The following is a 16,236-nucleotide window of genomic DNA, read 5'->3' as shown; positions in this document are numbered from 1 at the left end:
CCTACTCACACGGCTGGTACTGCCCGACCCCTAGCCTCTAGCAAGGGGCCGTTGAGCAGTGACACCCATCCATGCTGCTTCTACCTGTGAGGCCTTGAAAAACCTCTTCCAGTCGAAGTCTATATGGACATGCAGAATTGCCCTAGGTTGACTCTGAAAGAACCTGCAACTTCAAGGTCTCAGTAGAGTGAATTTACCTCCCTCCAAGGAGCAACATCACACTTCCCAGTCCACAAAAAGAGGAGACTCCTGTGAGGAACACCTCTCCCCAGAGCCACACACCTTCCCCAGAGCCACACACCTTCCCCCTTCTAGAAAGGCTAGGGTCACAAATGCACAGTGCCTTACCCATAAGCTGCTGCCACCCCAGGCCTGCAGACCCTCTCCTCAGTCACCACACTAATCCGCGCATTAAGGTCATACAGACTGCAGTCACGGTAGACCATATGACTTCATGGGACTATATTTTGAGCCTGTTGCACCCGGGGAGGTAGGTGAGCACTTCTAGGGGAGGACGACCCCGTTGTCCTTATCGTTGGACATCCACTACATACTAGTCTTGTGTCGGTCCCATCTTGTCTGGAGGTAGACCATTTACAACTCTGTGCATCCAGGTTGTTCACTGTGAGCTCAGCATGGGACGTCGTATGTGAAAAACATGGATTCACATGACTGTAAATGTTCCACCCCCGTAGAAGATGGGACTGATACAAGACTAGTACAAATTGGGTGCCTAACAATAAGGACAATAGTGTTTCTTGAGTTTGTGCCCAAAAAAGATACTAGAATCAGCCCTGAAGAAGTCCCTTTTGGTATGAAATACGTTGGCTACAGTCAAAAGAAGTGTTTAATAAGATGAATAAAAGATTTTTTTAACAAGTACTTGGAAGAGTCATGGAATTGTGTGAAGATGTTTATACCAATGCTTTATTGAAGTGAGAGGTGCTATTAAGCTGCTACAATTTCAGTTAGGTTGGGTGCGGAGTCATTTGTGTCATATTTTGACAGTCTACAAAATACTGAAGTTATTTGAACACGTGTATCCAAAGAATGTTTGATGCTCCTTTCACCGTGAGGTGACTTTGAGAACTTCATAACCTAGCACTGGTAAAAAGATGAGTTGAATGACACCTAAGTCTTATAGGAGTTCATTGGCGGATGAGAAAGGCTGGTTGATTGATCACATGAACATATATTCAGCAGTGTTCAGTAGCTATCTGAGACGAGCATTAATTGTGTGGGAATTTTACTTCCAAAGATTATTTCTGAACCAGTCAAGAGTTCCACTGTGGCACTGTCTTAGTCTGACTTTGGTCAGTGTGCCTGGTGTGAAGCATCTGCTTCTTCAGAACTGTTCTGGGGCTAGTGAAATGCGAGGCAGCTCCTTAGACCAGTGTTTAATAACTCTGCCTGGAATTCCAGATTAGGTAAGGCATCCCAATATACTTTCTATTTTCTTTTTGTACTTGAGATTCTTCCATATCGTAAAACCGAGTTTGGTCATTCAATTATAAAAAATAACAAAGGTGATAGCGCGCCATGATTCATTCTTTTCATACTTCCCCTGGGCGAATGTTTAACTCGGGGTAATGATTACCCAAGAGACCCTTGTCGTGTATTGTGTGAAGTGGAATTGGACTGTTCACGTCTCGGAAAGCCAAACCTGTGAAATCAATTGAAACATTCAGTTACATCCTAAATGATCGATTTGTGGGCAGCAAGCCAGCCTTTGTTGTAAATATTGTAACCTAGTTGCAGAGCAGACAGTGTGCAGTCAAACTCTAACATTGCTTAAATGGTTTATTAATTGGCCAACATGGGTTTCCAGTCCATGTGGAAAGAAGGGCGTAACCGTACATCGTTTGGGGTCTATGGTAAAGAAACAGATTTGAGTTTACTTCTAAAATGAGCAAGCTCTGGGCTGTGTGCAGAGTGTCCAATGGCGAGTTACAGGGTTGGAGTTGCATTCACAGCTCACCTGTCCATGTGCCTGCTGCCTTATGATATTGTAGGTATCTGTGCACACAATGTCTTTCTGCTCACCTGTGTACACCATCAGAACGTACAGTGTGGTTTGGATTCATGTGATCGGTCCCTAGCATAGCCAATTAAGCTGGACGCCTGAATGCGACTTCTCAGTGGCGAGCCAGTTTAGGGACCGAGATATCCTGAGCAGGTAGACTTGACAGAGTACTTGTGTTTTAGTGGCGACTAGTTGATTCCTAACTTAGGCAACAGGACAATGAAGCATATCAATGAGTGTCAACTGCTCTTAGGGAGTTGTGCATGGGATGAAGTCACTTTCTTAGTATATTTCTTGTTTTACTACTTTCCTGCTTTTATGCGTGAGATGTATAGCGTAACAATACCTTTGTGTAGATGTGCGTGTGGTTGGTCTTACTCCAGCCTGGGTGGATAAGTTGTTCCATACTATGGCATTGTCTGATGGCTCTTTCTTTCCCCAGGCCCTTGCCGCCAAGTTGGATCTGCCGGATGATTTGGTGGGATACTTCAAACTGTTCCTCGTCAGAGAGGGGAAGGACGGCTCATTTTCCTGTAAGTGACTGCACATGGATTTGTGGTGGCAGATGTTTGCAAGTAAACATGTTTCCTGAAACCCACACGCTGTACTGGTGATGTCCTCGCCACACGCCAGGAGAACTCCCTTCCTCCCCAGCCTGGTCCCTTGATTTTGCATCATCATTCCTAATGGGTTCCAGCTGGAAAATTACACTAATTCATTATAACAACTTGTGAATGATGATGAGTTTCCATTTACATATTTAGTCAGTCTAGCTCTGTAGCCTTTTTCATATGTCTGGCTCCATATAGGTGACTTAAGGATTATGGAGAATGGCGCACCAGTCCTGTGTTTGCACCGCATTGAACTGTGATTCACTTTGCATGTATGTTGTTAGAAGCAGATGCAGTTTTTCAATGGAGCAGATCATGTTTGATGCACAAGACAATCTGAATTTACCAGAGGCTAATAAATATTCTTATGAAATTGCAGCATTTCTTGCAGGAGAAGCAAAGGGAGTGGAGGGACCAACCTCTGAGACATGCAGAGAAGTCTTGTATGAGTGTCCTCAGTTCTTTAAGACCTGTACTTTAATTGGTTTTAATTGATTGGATTGCAGCTCGCTTGCACATAGCGCACCCACACAAGGACTATCTGCACCAATGACCATGGGGACAGTTAATTGAAGTTCTTGAGGGTCATGGGGGAGAAGAGGGTCTGAGTTTGAGTAACTTCTCACACCTTCCCCAATACCAACCTCGTCAGAGGTTCTCATCAGACTCCCTGTATATCTACATTGTGCATGTGATTCTTTGCAGCAGCTGTATTGGACATCCCCTTTGTTCTCCACCTGCCGGTCTGTGAAATCTGTTCACACTTTGGGCCCCATGATTGCCTGTCCCCCCTCAAACTCTGATACTGCTGCTTCTGTACTGAGTGTGTGGGCACCTCAGACTAGCTGCACGTGTCCTGCTGTCCAGCGAAGCACTGACTAACTTTAGAAATAGGATGATTGTTTTCTCCCCATGCACTTGATACATTTTCCACTCTGCTGAAGCACTTGTTCCCTTTAAATTGTTGTGTGACTAACATCTGAAAATAGGAGCAGCAGCATCATGTTGGAAAGAGGTTCTTTCATCTCCCAACAGCCTGGATCCAGGCTGCCTTGTCTTTGTTTATAAGCCCAATTGTACTTGCTAGGTCCCTTCTGTTCTCTGTTGGGGGAGATCTTTCAGATGGGGTGCAGCAGCATTTAATACATTTTACTTTGGTCTCCCCATTTTTAGGTCAGGCATACCAGCGCGCAAGCGCTGCTTTTCTCGACATGTTGTAATCTATTCTGAGGGCTTTAACCACACCCATCTCACATCCATCACTTTAATTCATTCCTGGATCTGCCTTTCAAAAATTCCTTGATGTAGTTTGTAAATGCTTTACGTTTGTCCCACCTCGAGGCTGTTTTGTTACCGCCTTGGATACTGACCCTGTTTCATGGATTATTGCATGATCGGCCAGTTAGGTTTGTGTTGGCGCACTATTCTTTAATTAGCCTTGACTCTTCGCTCGTGGCGATGTTGTTTCTTTGTCTTCCTTGGTTTCAGGTATCTTGCTGTTCCTTTGCGATGTCTGCAGGGGCTTTTATTTATTTATTTATTTTTGCAGGTATTGGAGCGCTTTCTTTTTTTGCACTTTTATATAGCATGAACTCGATACAAAGGTATTATAGCGCTGCGCATCACATGAGCACCGGTTACATTACACAAGAACACATTAATTTTTGGTAGCAAGGAGAGATTAAGTGATTAGCCCAGAATCACAGGATGTTGAGTCAGCGCCGAGACTCGAACTGTGTTCCCCAGCTCCACAGTCAACAGCTGTGACCTTAAGGACACATCTTCTCCCTAGGGTTCTTTGGCTGGTACGTGTTGGGGCAGCCTGGGAATAACTCGTTTTTTTTCCTCATAAATAGTGCTTGTTAATACAGGTTCTGCTATTTAATAGTGCTGCAAAGCAGGTGCCATTCTTAACAAAATTGCTATAATTCATTTGCAGGTAAGCTGCCTCTTCTGTTATTTTCTTTATGTACAGTCAATGTTTTCAAAAGTTAGGCTGTTATTGCCAACGTAGAGGAATAATTCATTTGAAAGTCTAACACACAGAAATATACAGATGCCCCCTTTTCTTTGCTTCTAACTCTTTTGACCTCCTCTTTCTCCGGGTTAAATGCCTCGAAGGTTCCTCTCTGTGGCTTGTTTGGTGCTATAAAAGTTTAGGTAAACACACTAGAAATGGTTGCTTCTCCAGGATATTGTACCCAGTCTGTAGGAATGAGGCAAAAATACTCCCAAGATGGTGGCCTTGTGTCCTCTCTCCTGCAGCGACAGGTGTGGGAGGGTTGCTGTAGTACCCGGCATACATCCACTACACTCCAAACCAAAACACATAGGTAAAAGACATTATAACGCCAGTAGTTTTAGCTCTCACAATTGTGAGACCTATTACATTGCACATGCTTGTTTAATAATATCCCCGATGCAGATTTTTTTTTGTCAACACTTTTTACAAGAATAGTTCTATTGTAGTGCATTAAAAGAGCTCATATTCATCAACAGTTACAGGAGAAACCTCATCAGTTGGTGTTTGGAAGCAATAGTCATTATTTTCATTCTGGTACTGCAGCATATTATGGGAAAAGAAAAAGAGCCTCAGTAAACCACAACTTCCACCCCTGCCCACTACACACCACATCCATAAGCATAAGAGGTTGTAGTCAAGCTATAGTATTACTAACATTTGTTTTCCTGTACACACATAGGCCGATTCATGGCTGGGTCCTCAGAACATATCAGTCAAACATTCCAAGAATCGTAGTCTGGGAAGGAGTTACCTCTCACTGTTCCCCCTTCACATATCTTAAAACCGGCTATTAAACAGCCAAACAGTTGTCCTGATCCTTAGTTATGTGTGTTGACAGTCTGGCTACAGCTATTGTTTTGCAAGTTCTCCAGCACTATGCATGCCAAGTCGTTCCACTTGCCTGCCTCTTAGTTGATTCACAAGGTTAACCCACTCCCATTCTACTTGGTGTAAGCCAAATATTGTGATGGCTGGGTAGGCTGCTATTGGGAAAGCCCTTATTGTCCTTCATGGCAACCAGCACCTCATTCCAGTATGTTGTGATTATAGGGCATGCACACCATATGTGGAGACCTGGCCCCAAACTCCGCCTCTCACTTTCCAATGCAAAAATAGACTTGTGTCATCTTGGGAAACATCTTGTGGAATTGGTCTGGAATAAGATACCACATTCTCGTAATCTTCAAAGCAAATTCCTGATGTTGTATTGAATAGCTATTTTGGTAAGTAATTTTCTACAGAGGTTTCCGCCTTTCCAGAGGCATCTCATCACCCAGGTCTCTTTCCTATTTAGACATATATTTCCATATCTCCACTTAGGGGAGTTGAGAAATGTATAGAGGCCAGAGTCCCCACACTTTGCTACCCTGATGTGATAGCAAAGGTTTCTCTTTGGTGAGCAGCTGAATAGCTCCCTTTGTGAATTCCAGCTGTAGCACCCAAAGGCAGATCTGTGGATAGGGAAAACGTTTGGAGAGTGACAGTCCGTATAAGCGTTTGTGGTCTTTAAAGGTTCTGATTTGCCCACTCTTAAGTATGCTTGACTACATCAGACAAGCCCCCTCATCATGTTCCCTCAAGTAGGATATACTGTGTGTTGTCAGCAGTGATGGGGAGGACATAATCTTAATTACCTGCCTTATTTTGAGACGTCTAATAGTTTGTTGGTTGTTTGACTTAGTAAACGTTTTGGATTCTATGTTGTAATGGCAGCCATATTATATCCCACAGGAATGTCCGGACCGGGGTGTAAATCTACAAGCACCCAGTGCTGGACTCCCTCCTTGACCACTCATGCGCATGTGAAATAGAGGCACTCTGTAAGAATTAAGAACATATAGGGGAAGACTTGTCTGTTCCTTATTTTTTTTTTGCAGCTTTGAAAAGTTTCTTGTGCCTCACAAAGTTGACCAAGACTCATTGGAGGACATTTAATGTTTTCGTTTCACTCCAGGAATTGTATTAATCGCGATCACTGCTCTGCGGGCCATCCTTAATGTGTCTGTGCCTCCTTGTGTCTGCCCTAAATTCTTGCCAAGTAATTGTATGCCCCCCCCCCCCTTTGTAATTTTGAAGGGTATTTGGCCTCCCAGGATTTACATTTGTTCTGCCGAGATAGCGAGGGGTAGGAGGTCCGATTTTTATTTTGTAATTTATATTGTACCCAGAGTCCCACCCATTCTCCTACAAAAGGGGACACCTTTTATTTTGTTAGATTTCAGTTTCCTGGCCTAGGGTTCAGTTACTATATTGTTCCTCAGCTGGGACAGAACAACCCTGAGGAAAGTGGCACTCCTGAGTTTAGGGCTGGTGGCCCCGGATTGGGCTCAGTGATTTCGGTTCTCTGACTTCTGATCCGGATCATCTGTCCTCTGGTTTCCTCTTCAGGGGGGACGTTCTTTCCCAGCAATAGAGCACATTCATCCCCTTTATATGTGAAGAAGGCTTAAGCAGGACCAGCTAAGATGTTTTGACATTGAGATGTAAGTGGCGGACAGCATCTTGGCAATGCGCTGCCCTTCCACCAGATCCATTTACTTTGGTTCCTGGGCTCCTATCGTGGAGGACTTAGTTCATCCTCTACAGGCAAGGTTTGACTTTGGCACAGTTAAAGGCCATTGATCAACCCTGCTGTCTTTCTCCACTTACCTCATCAGTTGTCATTATTCAGATTCCCTGTTTCTGCGAACTGCGTTTCAGGCTTTGTCAGTCCATCTTCAAATTACGACATTCTTCCCAGACAATTTAGTTCTTCCTTCCAGAAGTGATGTCACTTTTTTGTATGAGGCAGTCAGTTACATTTCTGATGCCTTTTGCACACACTCATTCCAAGGAGGAGTAAAGGATGGATCGGTTCTACCCTTGTACATGCCCTGTGCGTCTGTACTGACAGGGTTAGGGAGCACAGCGTGGATGGTTAGCTCCTGGAAAAAAGACGGGATACTGACTTCAGTGCGTGGGGCGGCCCGCCTTTATGCCTGTCTAGTGCAGACCTGGGGCTCTTGAGTCAGAGAGCACCACCTGCCTTGGTCTGGGAGCTTGAAAACTCTTTCTGGATCCAGCCTGGGAGGACCAAAATGGCCAGGTTAGAGTATCCACCAGAAAGAGCATTACCAAAGGGAAGTAACTTATTAAGTTTTCAGAGAGACCTGAAAAGTTCAAGCGCCAGCAGCGTGGAAAGATCATAATGTGCTTGACACAGGTGGGCTGTGTGCTGGAGGCATGAGATCCTGAATCTGAGCCTTTGTTTAATGCGTGGGATCCCAGAGGGAGCGAGATGTTGGTGTTCCTCAGACACAAGGTGAGACAGCCTGATTTTGCACTCTTAACACTGTCTTGTGAAGAGGTCCTGCAAGAGTCCCCTTTGAGTAGTTGATGCTAGAATTAACCACTTAAAAATCGAGATTTTTCACAAGTATCCTTCCTCGGAGGACGCGCAGGTGGTGACGTTGATCACCTGTGGGATCAGAGAGCTGAAAGTGTTGAATAGAACCTACATGGTCGCATACTTTGGTGAACTTTTAGAGAGTGGGCAGACAAAGGGGGATTGAGGGGGGCAGTGAGACTGAGGCTGGACTATGAAGTCCCTTCCTTGACCTCACGGTGTTTTCTGTTGCCTTATCCAGGAACACTTAGCAGCCAGTCACAGAATCTATTATCTTTTTTCCTTTCTTCGACTACTTTATTTTGGATCTGTGTCCCCAGCCTGTGATTTCCCATCCTCGGCGATGTTGCTGCCGTCCTAATCCACCTCTTTCTTGGAGGACGCAGCATTTGCTGACTTTCCTCCACAGCCTCTACTCCTATTTCATTTTGACCCTAAACCCTGACTCTCATGAGGGATCTGTCGCCGAAGCACCTCTTTCGTTGTATCCTCCTCTGATGCCACCTGGAGTGAGGAGGCTTCTCCGGCTCGGGTAGGAATCCTGCTCAATGTGGCATGGCTGGTTCCAGTCTAGTTCTCTCCTGCTTGTTGTGTGCTGGGATCAGGTGGTTCCCAGAAAGTCCTCTAAATGTTGTTGTGTCCAGGCAGCGTCTTTGCTGGTGTCTTTGTAAGTGTTGTCCTCACGTCGCTGGCTTGGAATATGTTCACTGAAGGAGTTTCTGTAAAGTGTTGTAATACAGGTATGATCTCCAAGGGCCAGGTGAAGTAACTGCTCACCGCCTGCCATACCCGCATCCTAGCACTGTACTTTGTAGGGTCTCTGAACATTGAACGGTGGGATGACTTATGCTATTCATGCTGCCACACACATGCACACTCTACTACACCCGGTACACAAACTCCGATTATACCAGCGCCCTCTTGTATAACTGTCTGTCATTCTGCAGCTTTGGGTACCAGCAGGTTTTATGAAGCCTTCCCTGGATTCAGAACCAGGCATCTCTGAACTTTGTGTCTAGCCTGGATAGTTCTTCTGTTCGTTTTGTAATCCGTACCACTATTGCCAGCAGCAGAAGGGTTGTTAGTTGCCAGTCACCTGTTGCTGATTCAGTCTAAGCCTGAAAGCTAGTCTCATCCAGTCTCCTCATAATGACTTTCTATCCCCTTTTTAGCTTGGGCTCGGTCAGTTGTCCAGACTTTATCAACTTAATTTAGTAGATATAGATGTGGTGGTGAGAACTTTTGGCTGAGTTTGTCCTCCTGCACTCAGTGGTGTGTCCTCAGAAGGAAAGGTGTCAGAATGGCTCTTGCCACACCTTCTACAAATAAACCAAGCGTTTTCTTTTTTCAATATTCCTAATTCATACGAGTTGATGATAATAGGCAGAACAAGATGAAAAATATTATATTTATTACTTATGAAATTTGTTTCTGTGTAAGGGTTGACAGTGTAATATATATGCTTACTACAAATGAAATTTTTTCTATATATATATGTCTACTTTTTTACATTGGTCCCCCTTTCTTGGCTGCAGTTGTAAGGAAGCTTCAAGAGTTTGAATTGCCCTACGTCTCAGTTACAAGCCTCCGGAATCAAGAATACAAAATTATTCTACGGAAAAGGTGAGTACAGGTTGTTGATTTTCAATTCTTATGATTACATTTCACGTAAGGCTGGAGTATAGCACTGTGTGTGGATGTGTTGATGTAGGCTCCCATGTTCAGGTATTTGTCCAATGGTGACCGGTTTACTGTTGAGGGTGTCTAAGTGGTTGAGCCACTCATGCGTCAAGGGGGCTGTTAGGGGAGAGATGAGGGCGCATTCAGTTTTCAGAGTATTCAATTTGAAGCAGTTCTAAACTAGCCAGGCTTGGACCTTTGCCAGCACGTTATTTCTATCATAGTCATCTGGGTAGGATTTTTTTTTAGGTGTAGTTGAGTCATCCGCATACATGTGGTACGCCAAATATGAGTAACTGAGAATCGGTCAGTGGCTTCATGTAGAGGAGTTGAGTGTGGGACAGAGGAGCCCTGGGATGCGCCTAACTCCACCTAGGATGGGTTGGATAATGAGCCTTCCAGTTTGATCAGTTGTGCATGGTTATTTAGATAAGAGTAGAAACATTTGAGCACATTACTGTAAAGTCCATTCTGTGATCAAGCGTCTTCAGCAGATTGATGCTGTTGACAGTGTCCAAAGCAGAGAATAAATGAGGATGAGAAGACAGAAGTTGTTTTGGTCCAAGATTTTGAGAGCATTGTCCATGATATGTAAGGTGGTTAACTCTGTACTCCGGCCTGATCTGAAACCAGATTGGCACTGGACTAAAGCTGTTTAGTTCTGTTCGATCAATGCCTGTCATTTTCAGGTGAGTTGTCAATTGCCCAATTGTCAGGGAGTCTCAGATTGTGCCTTGGGTGAGAGGTTGACTATCTCGGTCAGAGAGAGAAATAAAGGTGTCTGAGATGTGAGTCATGAGAGCACCAGGTCAGAAGTGTGGCGGGTTTCAGTGTGGCGGGTTTCAGTGTGGCGGGTTTCAGTGAGGCGGGTTTCAGTGAGGCGGGTTTCAGTGATGCAGGTGTCTACTTCAGATTGAGTTAATTATTCTGATCTCCTCCTCAAAATACGTTGAACTTCTCACATGTTGTGGAAGAGATGTCACGGATTGTGGTAGTCGTGTTAGGGCGTGCTCAGTGAGTTTGCCTGGGTGTTTTATGGTGGCGTCAAGTTGACCTGAAGAATGGGGCTTTATCATTTCTCATTCTTTTCTTGTAGATGTTTCTTACATCTTGGTGCTAGATTAGATGCAAAGAGGAAGGGGTTTGTCTCCATCTTCTCTCAGCTAGTATGAAATTGCTAATTTATTTTAGGTTTTAATTGTACCGGAGGTGGGGCACTTTGTTTTGGTGTCTTTTGAGCCGCAGTGGAGTCGCCTCATCCAAGATGTCAGTCATTGTCCGGTTGTAATGCGAGGTTAACGTTTGCGTTTTCTGCATCTCACTAGAGGGTGTGAGGCTCCTCAGGCTTAGTGAGGATAGTTCATTCAGGTTGATCTGTTTTATATAGTATCCAGCACTTGGGTCTGACACCATCGCTTTTGGTCATATGTACGCAGGGAGGTGGAAGCAGATTGAGTGATTGTCTTACCAGTCACTCTGTAGGGTGGTTTTTATGTGTGCTGATACTTATTCGGGTATAATTGGGTCCAGGGTTTCCCATTTCGTGTATGTTGCACCTGGACAGGCTTTCTCATGATTATCTTTAGTAAGGAAGTCTCTTACAATGGAAGATTGTGAATGAGTGACATCATTCCAATGGAGGTAGAAGTTGCCAAGAAAAATGGCGTTCGGGTGTACAAGGGACTGCACTGTGATGAACTCGGTCGTATTTTCGAGTAAAAATGTCTTCTTCCAGCGAGCGGTAGAAGAGGTGAAATTTTCCTGCTGAGAAGAGCTCAACTCTGAGGTATTCACAGGTGGGTAGGAGATATTGAGAGAGGTTCGGTGTATGACTGCAACATAACCTCCTGGATGATTTTCTCGGTCAGGTTGTTTAATGTGGAAATTTTGGGGTAAAAGGATATCCATCAGGAGAGCAGAGGAGTGATTAGGCCATGTCCCTTTCAGAAATATGTCTAGTCCATTTCAGATAATCCCCTCAGCAATGTCTGCAGCATGTTTTGGTGCTGACCTACAATTTTAAAACAAAACATGCGTTTGAGGACATCAACTGTTGCTTGGAAAGGGTGTGTGATCCAGGATTAGAGGGTTAGAGATTAGGTTTGTGGGGTTTTGTCTAGGGCTGTTCATGCGGAGACTGCTCATATTGGTGTTAGCAATGACCTGGATGCTGTGTGATGACAGTCGAGGGTCAGAGAGGTGTTTCTGTAGGACTATTAAAAGGAGTTATTTTCCCCTTCTGTGAGATGCTAAGGCCATCTCCTGGGTCTTTTGATGCTGTTGGATGCATGTACAGATGGCCAGGGCTGAGCGAGAGTTTGCTTTCCTGGGATGGAGGACAAAGGGGGGAGTTAGCCACAAATGCATGTAGCACTTGGAGAGCCTAGTCTCATTGAGATTGATTGCGAAGTCCTTTACTTCCGCTCTAAGCCTACCAGTGTGTTTTGTAGGTGACATCGGGGGCAGGGATGAAGGGTAGTGTATGTGGATAGATGTGTGACACTCCCTGGAACTTCAGGAGCCTGCTGGGAAGCCTGATGAGGAGGGATGACGATCACTCTGGAGTCAACCATTAGTTCGGAGGAGATGGTTGGTTCCATGTGGGGCAAACTGAAGACCGTGGAGGGTAGTACAGCCAGGCAGATACATTTTCAAAGAGGGACTGGTAAAGTGGGTAATCAAGAAAGGCATGCTCGAAGTTGCCTGCCTATGGCTAGTTAGGGTGACGGAGGTTGCCATTTGAAGTTGCGTGAGGTGCAACCCTATGATGAGGTGAGCCAAGAGGGAGAGTGGCTGCGGTGAGGAAGGAAATGTGTAGTCCTGTGTAGGAAGCTGACTCTGTATGTACTACACCAAAATGAGGTATAGTGTGCAGAGTCCAGGGGTTTCCCAGAGGTTTAACAGAGGCTAAAGTAGCTAATACTGACGCTCTCTTTTGTGGCAGTGTGGTCGAGTAGGCTTACCAGAAGGTAGTGCAAAGCATTTGTTGTGCACACACGGTCAATGACTAACTCCAGGCCAATAATTTTTATGTAGCAAAAATATATTTTGTTACTTTATTACTAGAACCAGAAGAACTTTATTGCAGGTAAGTACAGTTCTTTGGTGGTATCAAGCTTATGTATCAAATGTACTTTGTTTGGTTTTAGCAGATAAAGCAATTTACAAGTAAGTAGCAATTTTCTATTCCACCAAGTTGACACTTGGTGGAATTTTCTTTGGGATTCTATGTAGTCCTTTGGGGAGGTTAAGTGTTAGCTTAGAAAACAGGTAAGTACACGACTTACGATTCCAGTCTTTGAGATTTAGGATGACCACAGGTCAAAGTTTAGACTGACCCCAAAAGTGCACCACTAGCAACACTGGGCCGGCTGGGTGCAGAGTTCAAATTTGGCTTCAGGTTTGTAATGGAATCCTATGTGGAGTGGGGGAACCTAATGGAGAAGAGACTGCAGGTAAGTACCCGCGGTTTCAGGACACAGACCTGGGGGCTTTAGGTCAGCAACGAGGAGGGAGGGGCACAAGTCAGCACCAAACACACACCCTCAGCGGCACAGGGTGCAGAGTTCCTGCACAGCGGCAAGCGCCCAGTGCTTCTCAATGGGGGAACCCCGGGGTCCACAAAGAGGCTGCAGGCTGGGTCCAATGTGTCGGTTCTGGAAAACCAAAGGCTGGACAGGAAGGAGAGGCGCCCACTGGATGTTGCTTGGATCGTTGGTTGGATTCCCCAAGGCCAGGGGGCTATGGGTACAGGGGTACCTTTAGGCGTCTGGAATCTTTGTCGTATCCGGTCACAGTCAGGTGGAGCCTCTGGATTCAGGCTGCAGGCGTCTTTGTGGTGGCTTGGAGATGTCAACACAAAATGGACTTGAGGTTGGAATCGCTTGGGGACCTTAATTGGACCAGTGGGCCACAAGGACTCGGGCCATGGGCTTTAGGTGCAGAGTCGGCAGGACTTGCTTACCCTGGGCGGTTGTGGAGTCCTTCTTGTGATTTCTTCTGGACAGGGCTGCTGTCCTTGGGAGTTCTTGGTTCTGTGCTGGGCTGGCTGTACTCTGGCGGTTTGTAGAGGTCACTGGTCCTGCAGGATCCCTAGCCTTTTTGTACCAGGGCTTCTGAAGATGCAGACAGCCCGGTAGGACTGGAACCAAGCCAGTTGGTTTGTGGAGTCTTCTCTGCTGGGGTCAGCTTTCTTTCTACTTGCTTCTTTCATTCTTCTTGAGGTCGCCTGGAATCTGGTGAGCTAGGTTCAGGGGTGCCCCTAAATCCTAGATTTAGGGGCATTACGGGGTCGGAGGGTAGTAGCCAATGGCATATGTCCCTGAGGGCAGCTTCACCCTTCCGTGTACACTCCCTTTTGGGAGGGGGGGGGGGGGGGGGCACATTCCTAACCCTATTGGTCCCTGTCCTCCAAACCAAGCTGGAGGATTCTGCAGGTAGGGGGATCACTTCAGCTCTGGACTCCTTAGGGGTGGTCCCAGCTGGGGTGGTCACTCTTCCCTGTTTTACCTAATTTTCCCGCTGGACTTTCTGCCAAATGGGGGGCTTTGTTCGGGGGTGGGCATCTCCACTAGCTGGAATGCCCTGGTGCACTGTAACAGGAGGCCTAAGCCTTTGAGGCTCACCGCCAAGTGTTACAGTTCCTGCAGGGGGAGGTGTGAAGCACCTGCACCCAGAGCAGGCTTTGTTTCTGTCCTCAGAGAGCACAAAGGCCCTCACCACATGGGGTCAGAAACTTGTCTTTTAGTGGCAGGCTGGCACAGACTGCTCAGTCCGGCACTAAAGGGTTGGGTAAAGTACAGGGGGCATCGCTAAGATGCTATCTGTATGCATTTTACAATAAATCCAATGCTGGCATCAGTGTGGGTTTATTGTGCTGAGACTTTTGGTACCAAACTTCCCAGTCTTCAGTGGAGCCATCGTGGAGCTGTGGAGTTCGTAATGACAAACTCCCAGCTCATGTACACAATATCGCCACACTCCACTCACAATGTGTAAGAATGGACTTAGACACTGTAGGAGCATAATGCTCATGCAGCCATGCCCTCACCTGTGGTATAGTGCACCCTGCCTTAGGGCTGTATGGCCTGCTAGAGGCGTGACTTACCTATGCCACAGGCAGTGGGTTGTGGGTATGGTACCCTGTGAGTGATGCCATGTCGACTTTACCTTTTTCTCCCCACCAACACACACAGTCTGCAGTGGCATTGTGCATGTGTTTGGTGAGGGATCCCTTAGGGTGGCACAATACATGCTGCAGCCCTTAGGGACCCTCCCTGGTCACAGGGCCCTTGGTACCACTGGTACTTTTTACAAGGGACTTAGCTGTGTGCCAGGGGTGTGCCAGTTGTCGAAACAATGGTACAGTTTTTGGGAAAGAACACTGGTGCTTGGGCCTGGTTAGGAGGGGACTTTCCTACGTAATGGGAGAGGAATAAGGGAGTTTAGTAGCCGGTTGGTTCAAGGGTGGGATATTATGCACTGTGGTGGGACAGTCATTGGTTTGGATTAGTAGTAACTTGTTAGTATAGGTGGGGGATTATGAGCTGATATGTTTCCCTAAAGGACAGGGATAGCGGGGACGCAGTTGTCATGTATCGAGGTGGACAACTTTGTGGTAAAGGCATGAATGTGGGACCCAATCGGGTGGATTAAGAATGAGCTGTGAGTTTAGGAATCTGCTGGGACGAAGGAGCGTGTGTGTGGGGACTCCTGGAATTAGCACGTTGGACAAATGATCAAGTGTGGATGTGCCAGAGGGAGCTCATGAGAGATAGTAGACCTTGAGAGGGATGTGAGTGGGGCAGAACTCTGGGGAAGGTTGGGAAGAGAGAGTTGGAGGTTTGAAGTTGGTCATCATACTAGGGAAGTGGAATGCCAGTAGTTTTGCATGGGAGGGGTAAAACTTCTGTATTACATTCCCTACTTTAAGAAGTTTAGAGTAAATAATTTCTTGATCACAATGAGCAAAGAAATTCTTGTTAGTCAGGTATGTATTTTTAAGCCGGTAAAAATCACCACAAAACTTTCCATGAAGAAGCTGAGGTGGATGAGACGTTTTTTGAAAACTCTTGTGAAGATTCGTCAAGTGGCACCAAAATTAAAAGCAAACCAACTAAATTAATTTCCTTTAGAAACATTGTCTCAACTATAACTACTCAGAGGGGACCGCCACCGGGTAATATGTGTATATTAAATACTGATCTGAACGTGCCATTAAGACACTGAAGGAAGACGTTTCAGCTGACTCCTGGTTTCCCCAGCTTTCCTTTTAATGGGAGTGATTTGCTGATTACAGAGTAAAAGGACCAGAATGACACTTCCGGTTGTCACCCATACACCTGTTGCTCTGCTGTGTCGAACACTGCAGCCCACAAAAGTAAACAAGACAGACAGCATACATTTCAAGAGTATAAAAGGACTTTTGAATGGCCAGGAAGGTCCACCCTTCCAGCGTAGGTCCTAGCTGAGTGCCACACATCCGTGAGCATTGTACAAGGATTTGGAAGTAGGG

The 16,236-nt window shown here is 45.8% G+C and overlaps 1 protein-coding gene across 1 annotated transcript in view; it reads left to right on the top strand.

The window, feature by feature from the left end:
* The window catches only part of SNX17 (sorting nexin 17), a 208,465-nt gene that overhangs the window by 133,317 nt on the left and 58,912 nt on the right, over positions 1-16,236 (top strand). The window contains exons 6-7 of the mRNA XM_069233580.1: positions 2,466-2,556; positions 9,578-9,665. Coding sequence (XP_069089681.1) covers positions 2,466-2,556; positions 9,578-9,665 — 179 coding nt within the window. The remainder of the gene's footprint in view (positions 1-2,465; positions 2,557-9,577; positions 9,666-16,236) is intronic.

Source organism: Pleurodeles waltl, chromosome 5 (assembly GCF_031143425.1).
Source record: "Pleurodeles waltl isolate 20211129_DDA chromosome 5, aPleWal1.hap1.20221129, whole genome shotgun sequence".
Taxonomy (NCBI): domain Eukaryota; kingdom Metazoa; phylum Chordata; class Amphibia; order Caudata; family Salamandridae; genus Pleurodeles; species Pleurodeles waltl.
The sequence above is the reverse complement of the archived record's forward strand: the minus strand, read 5'-3'. Positions and strand labels throughout refer to the sequence as shown.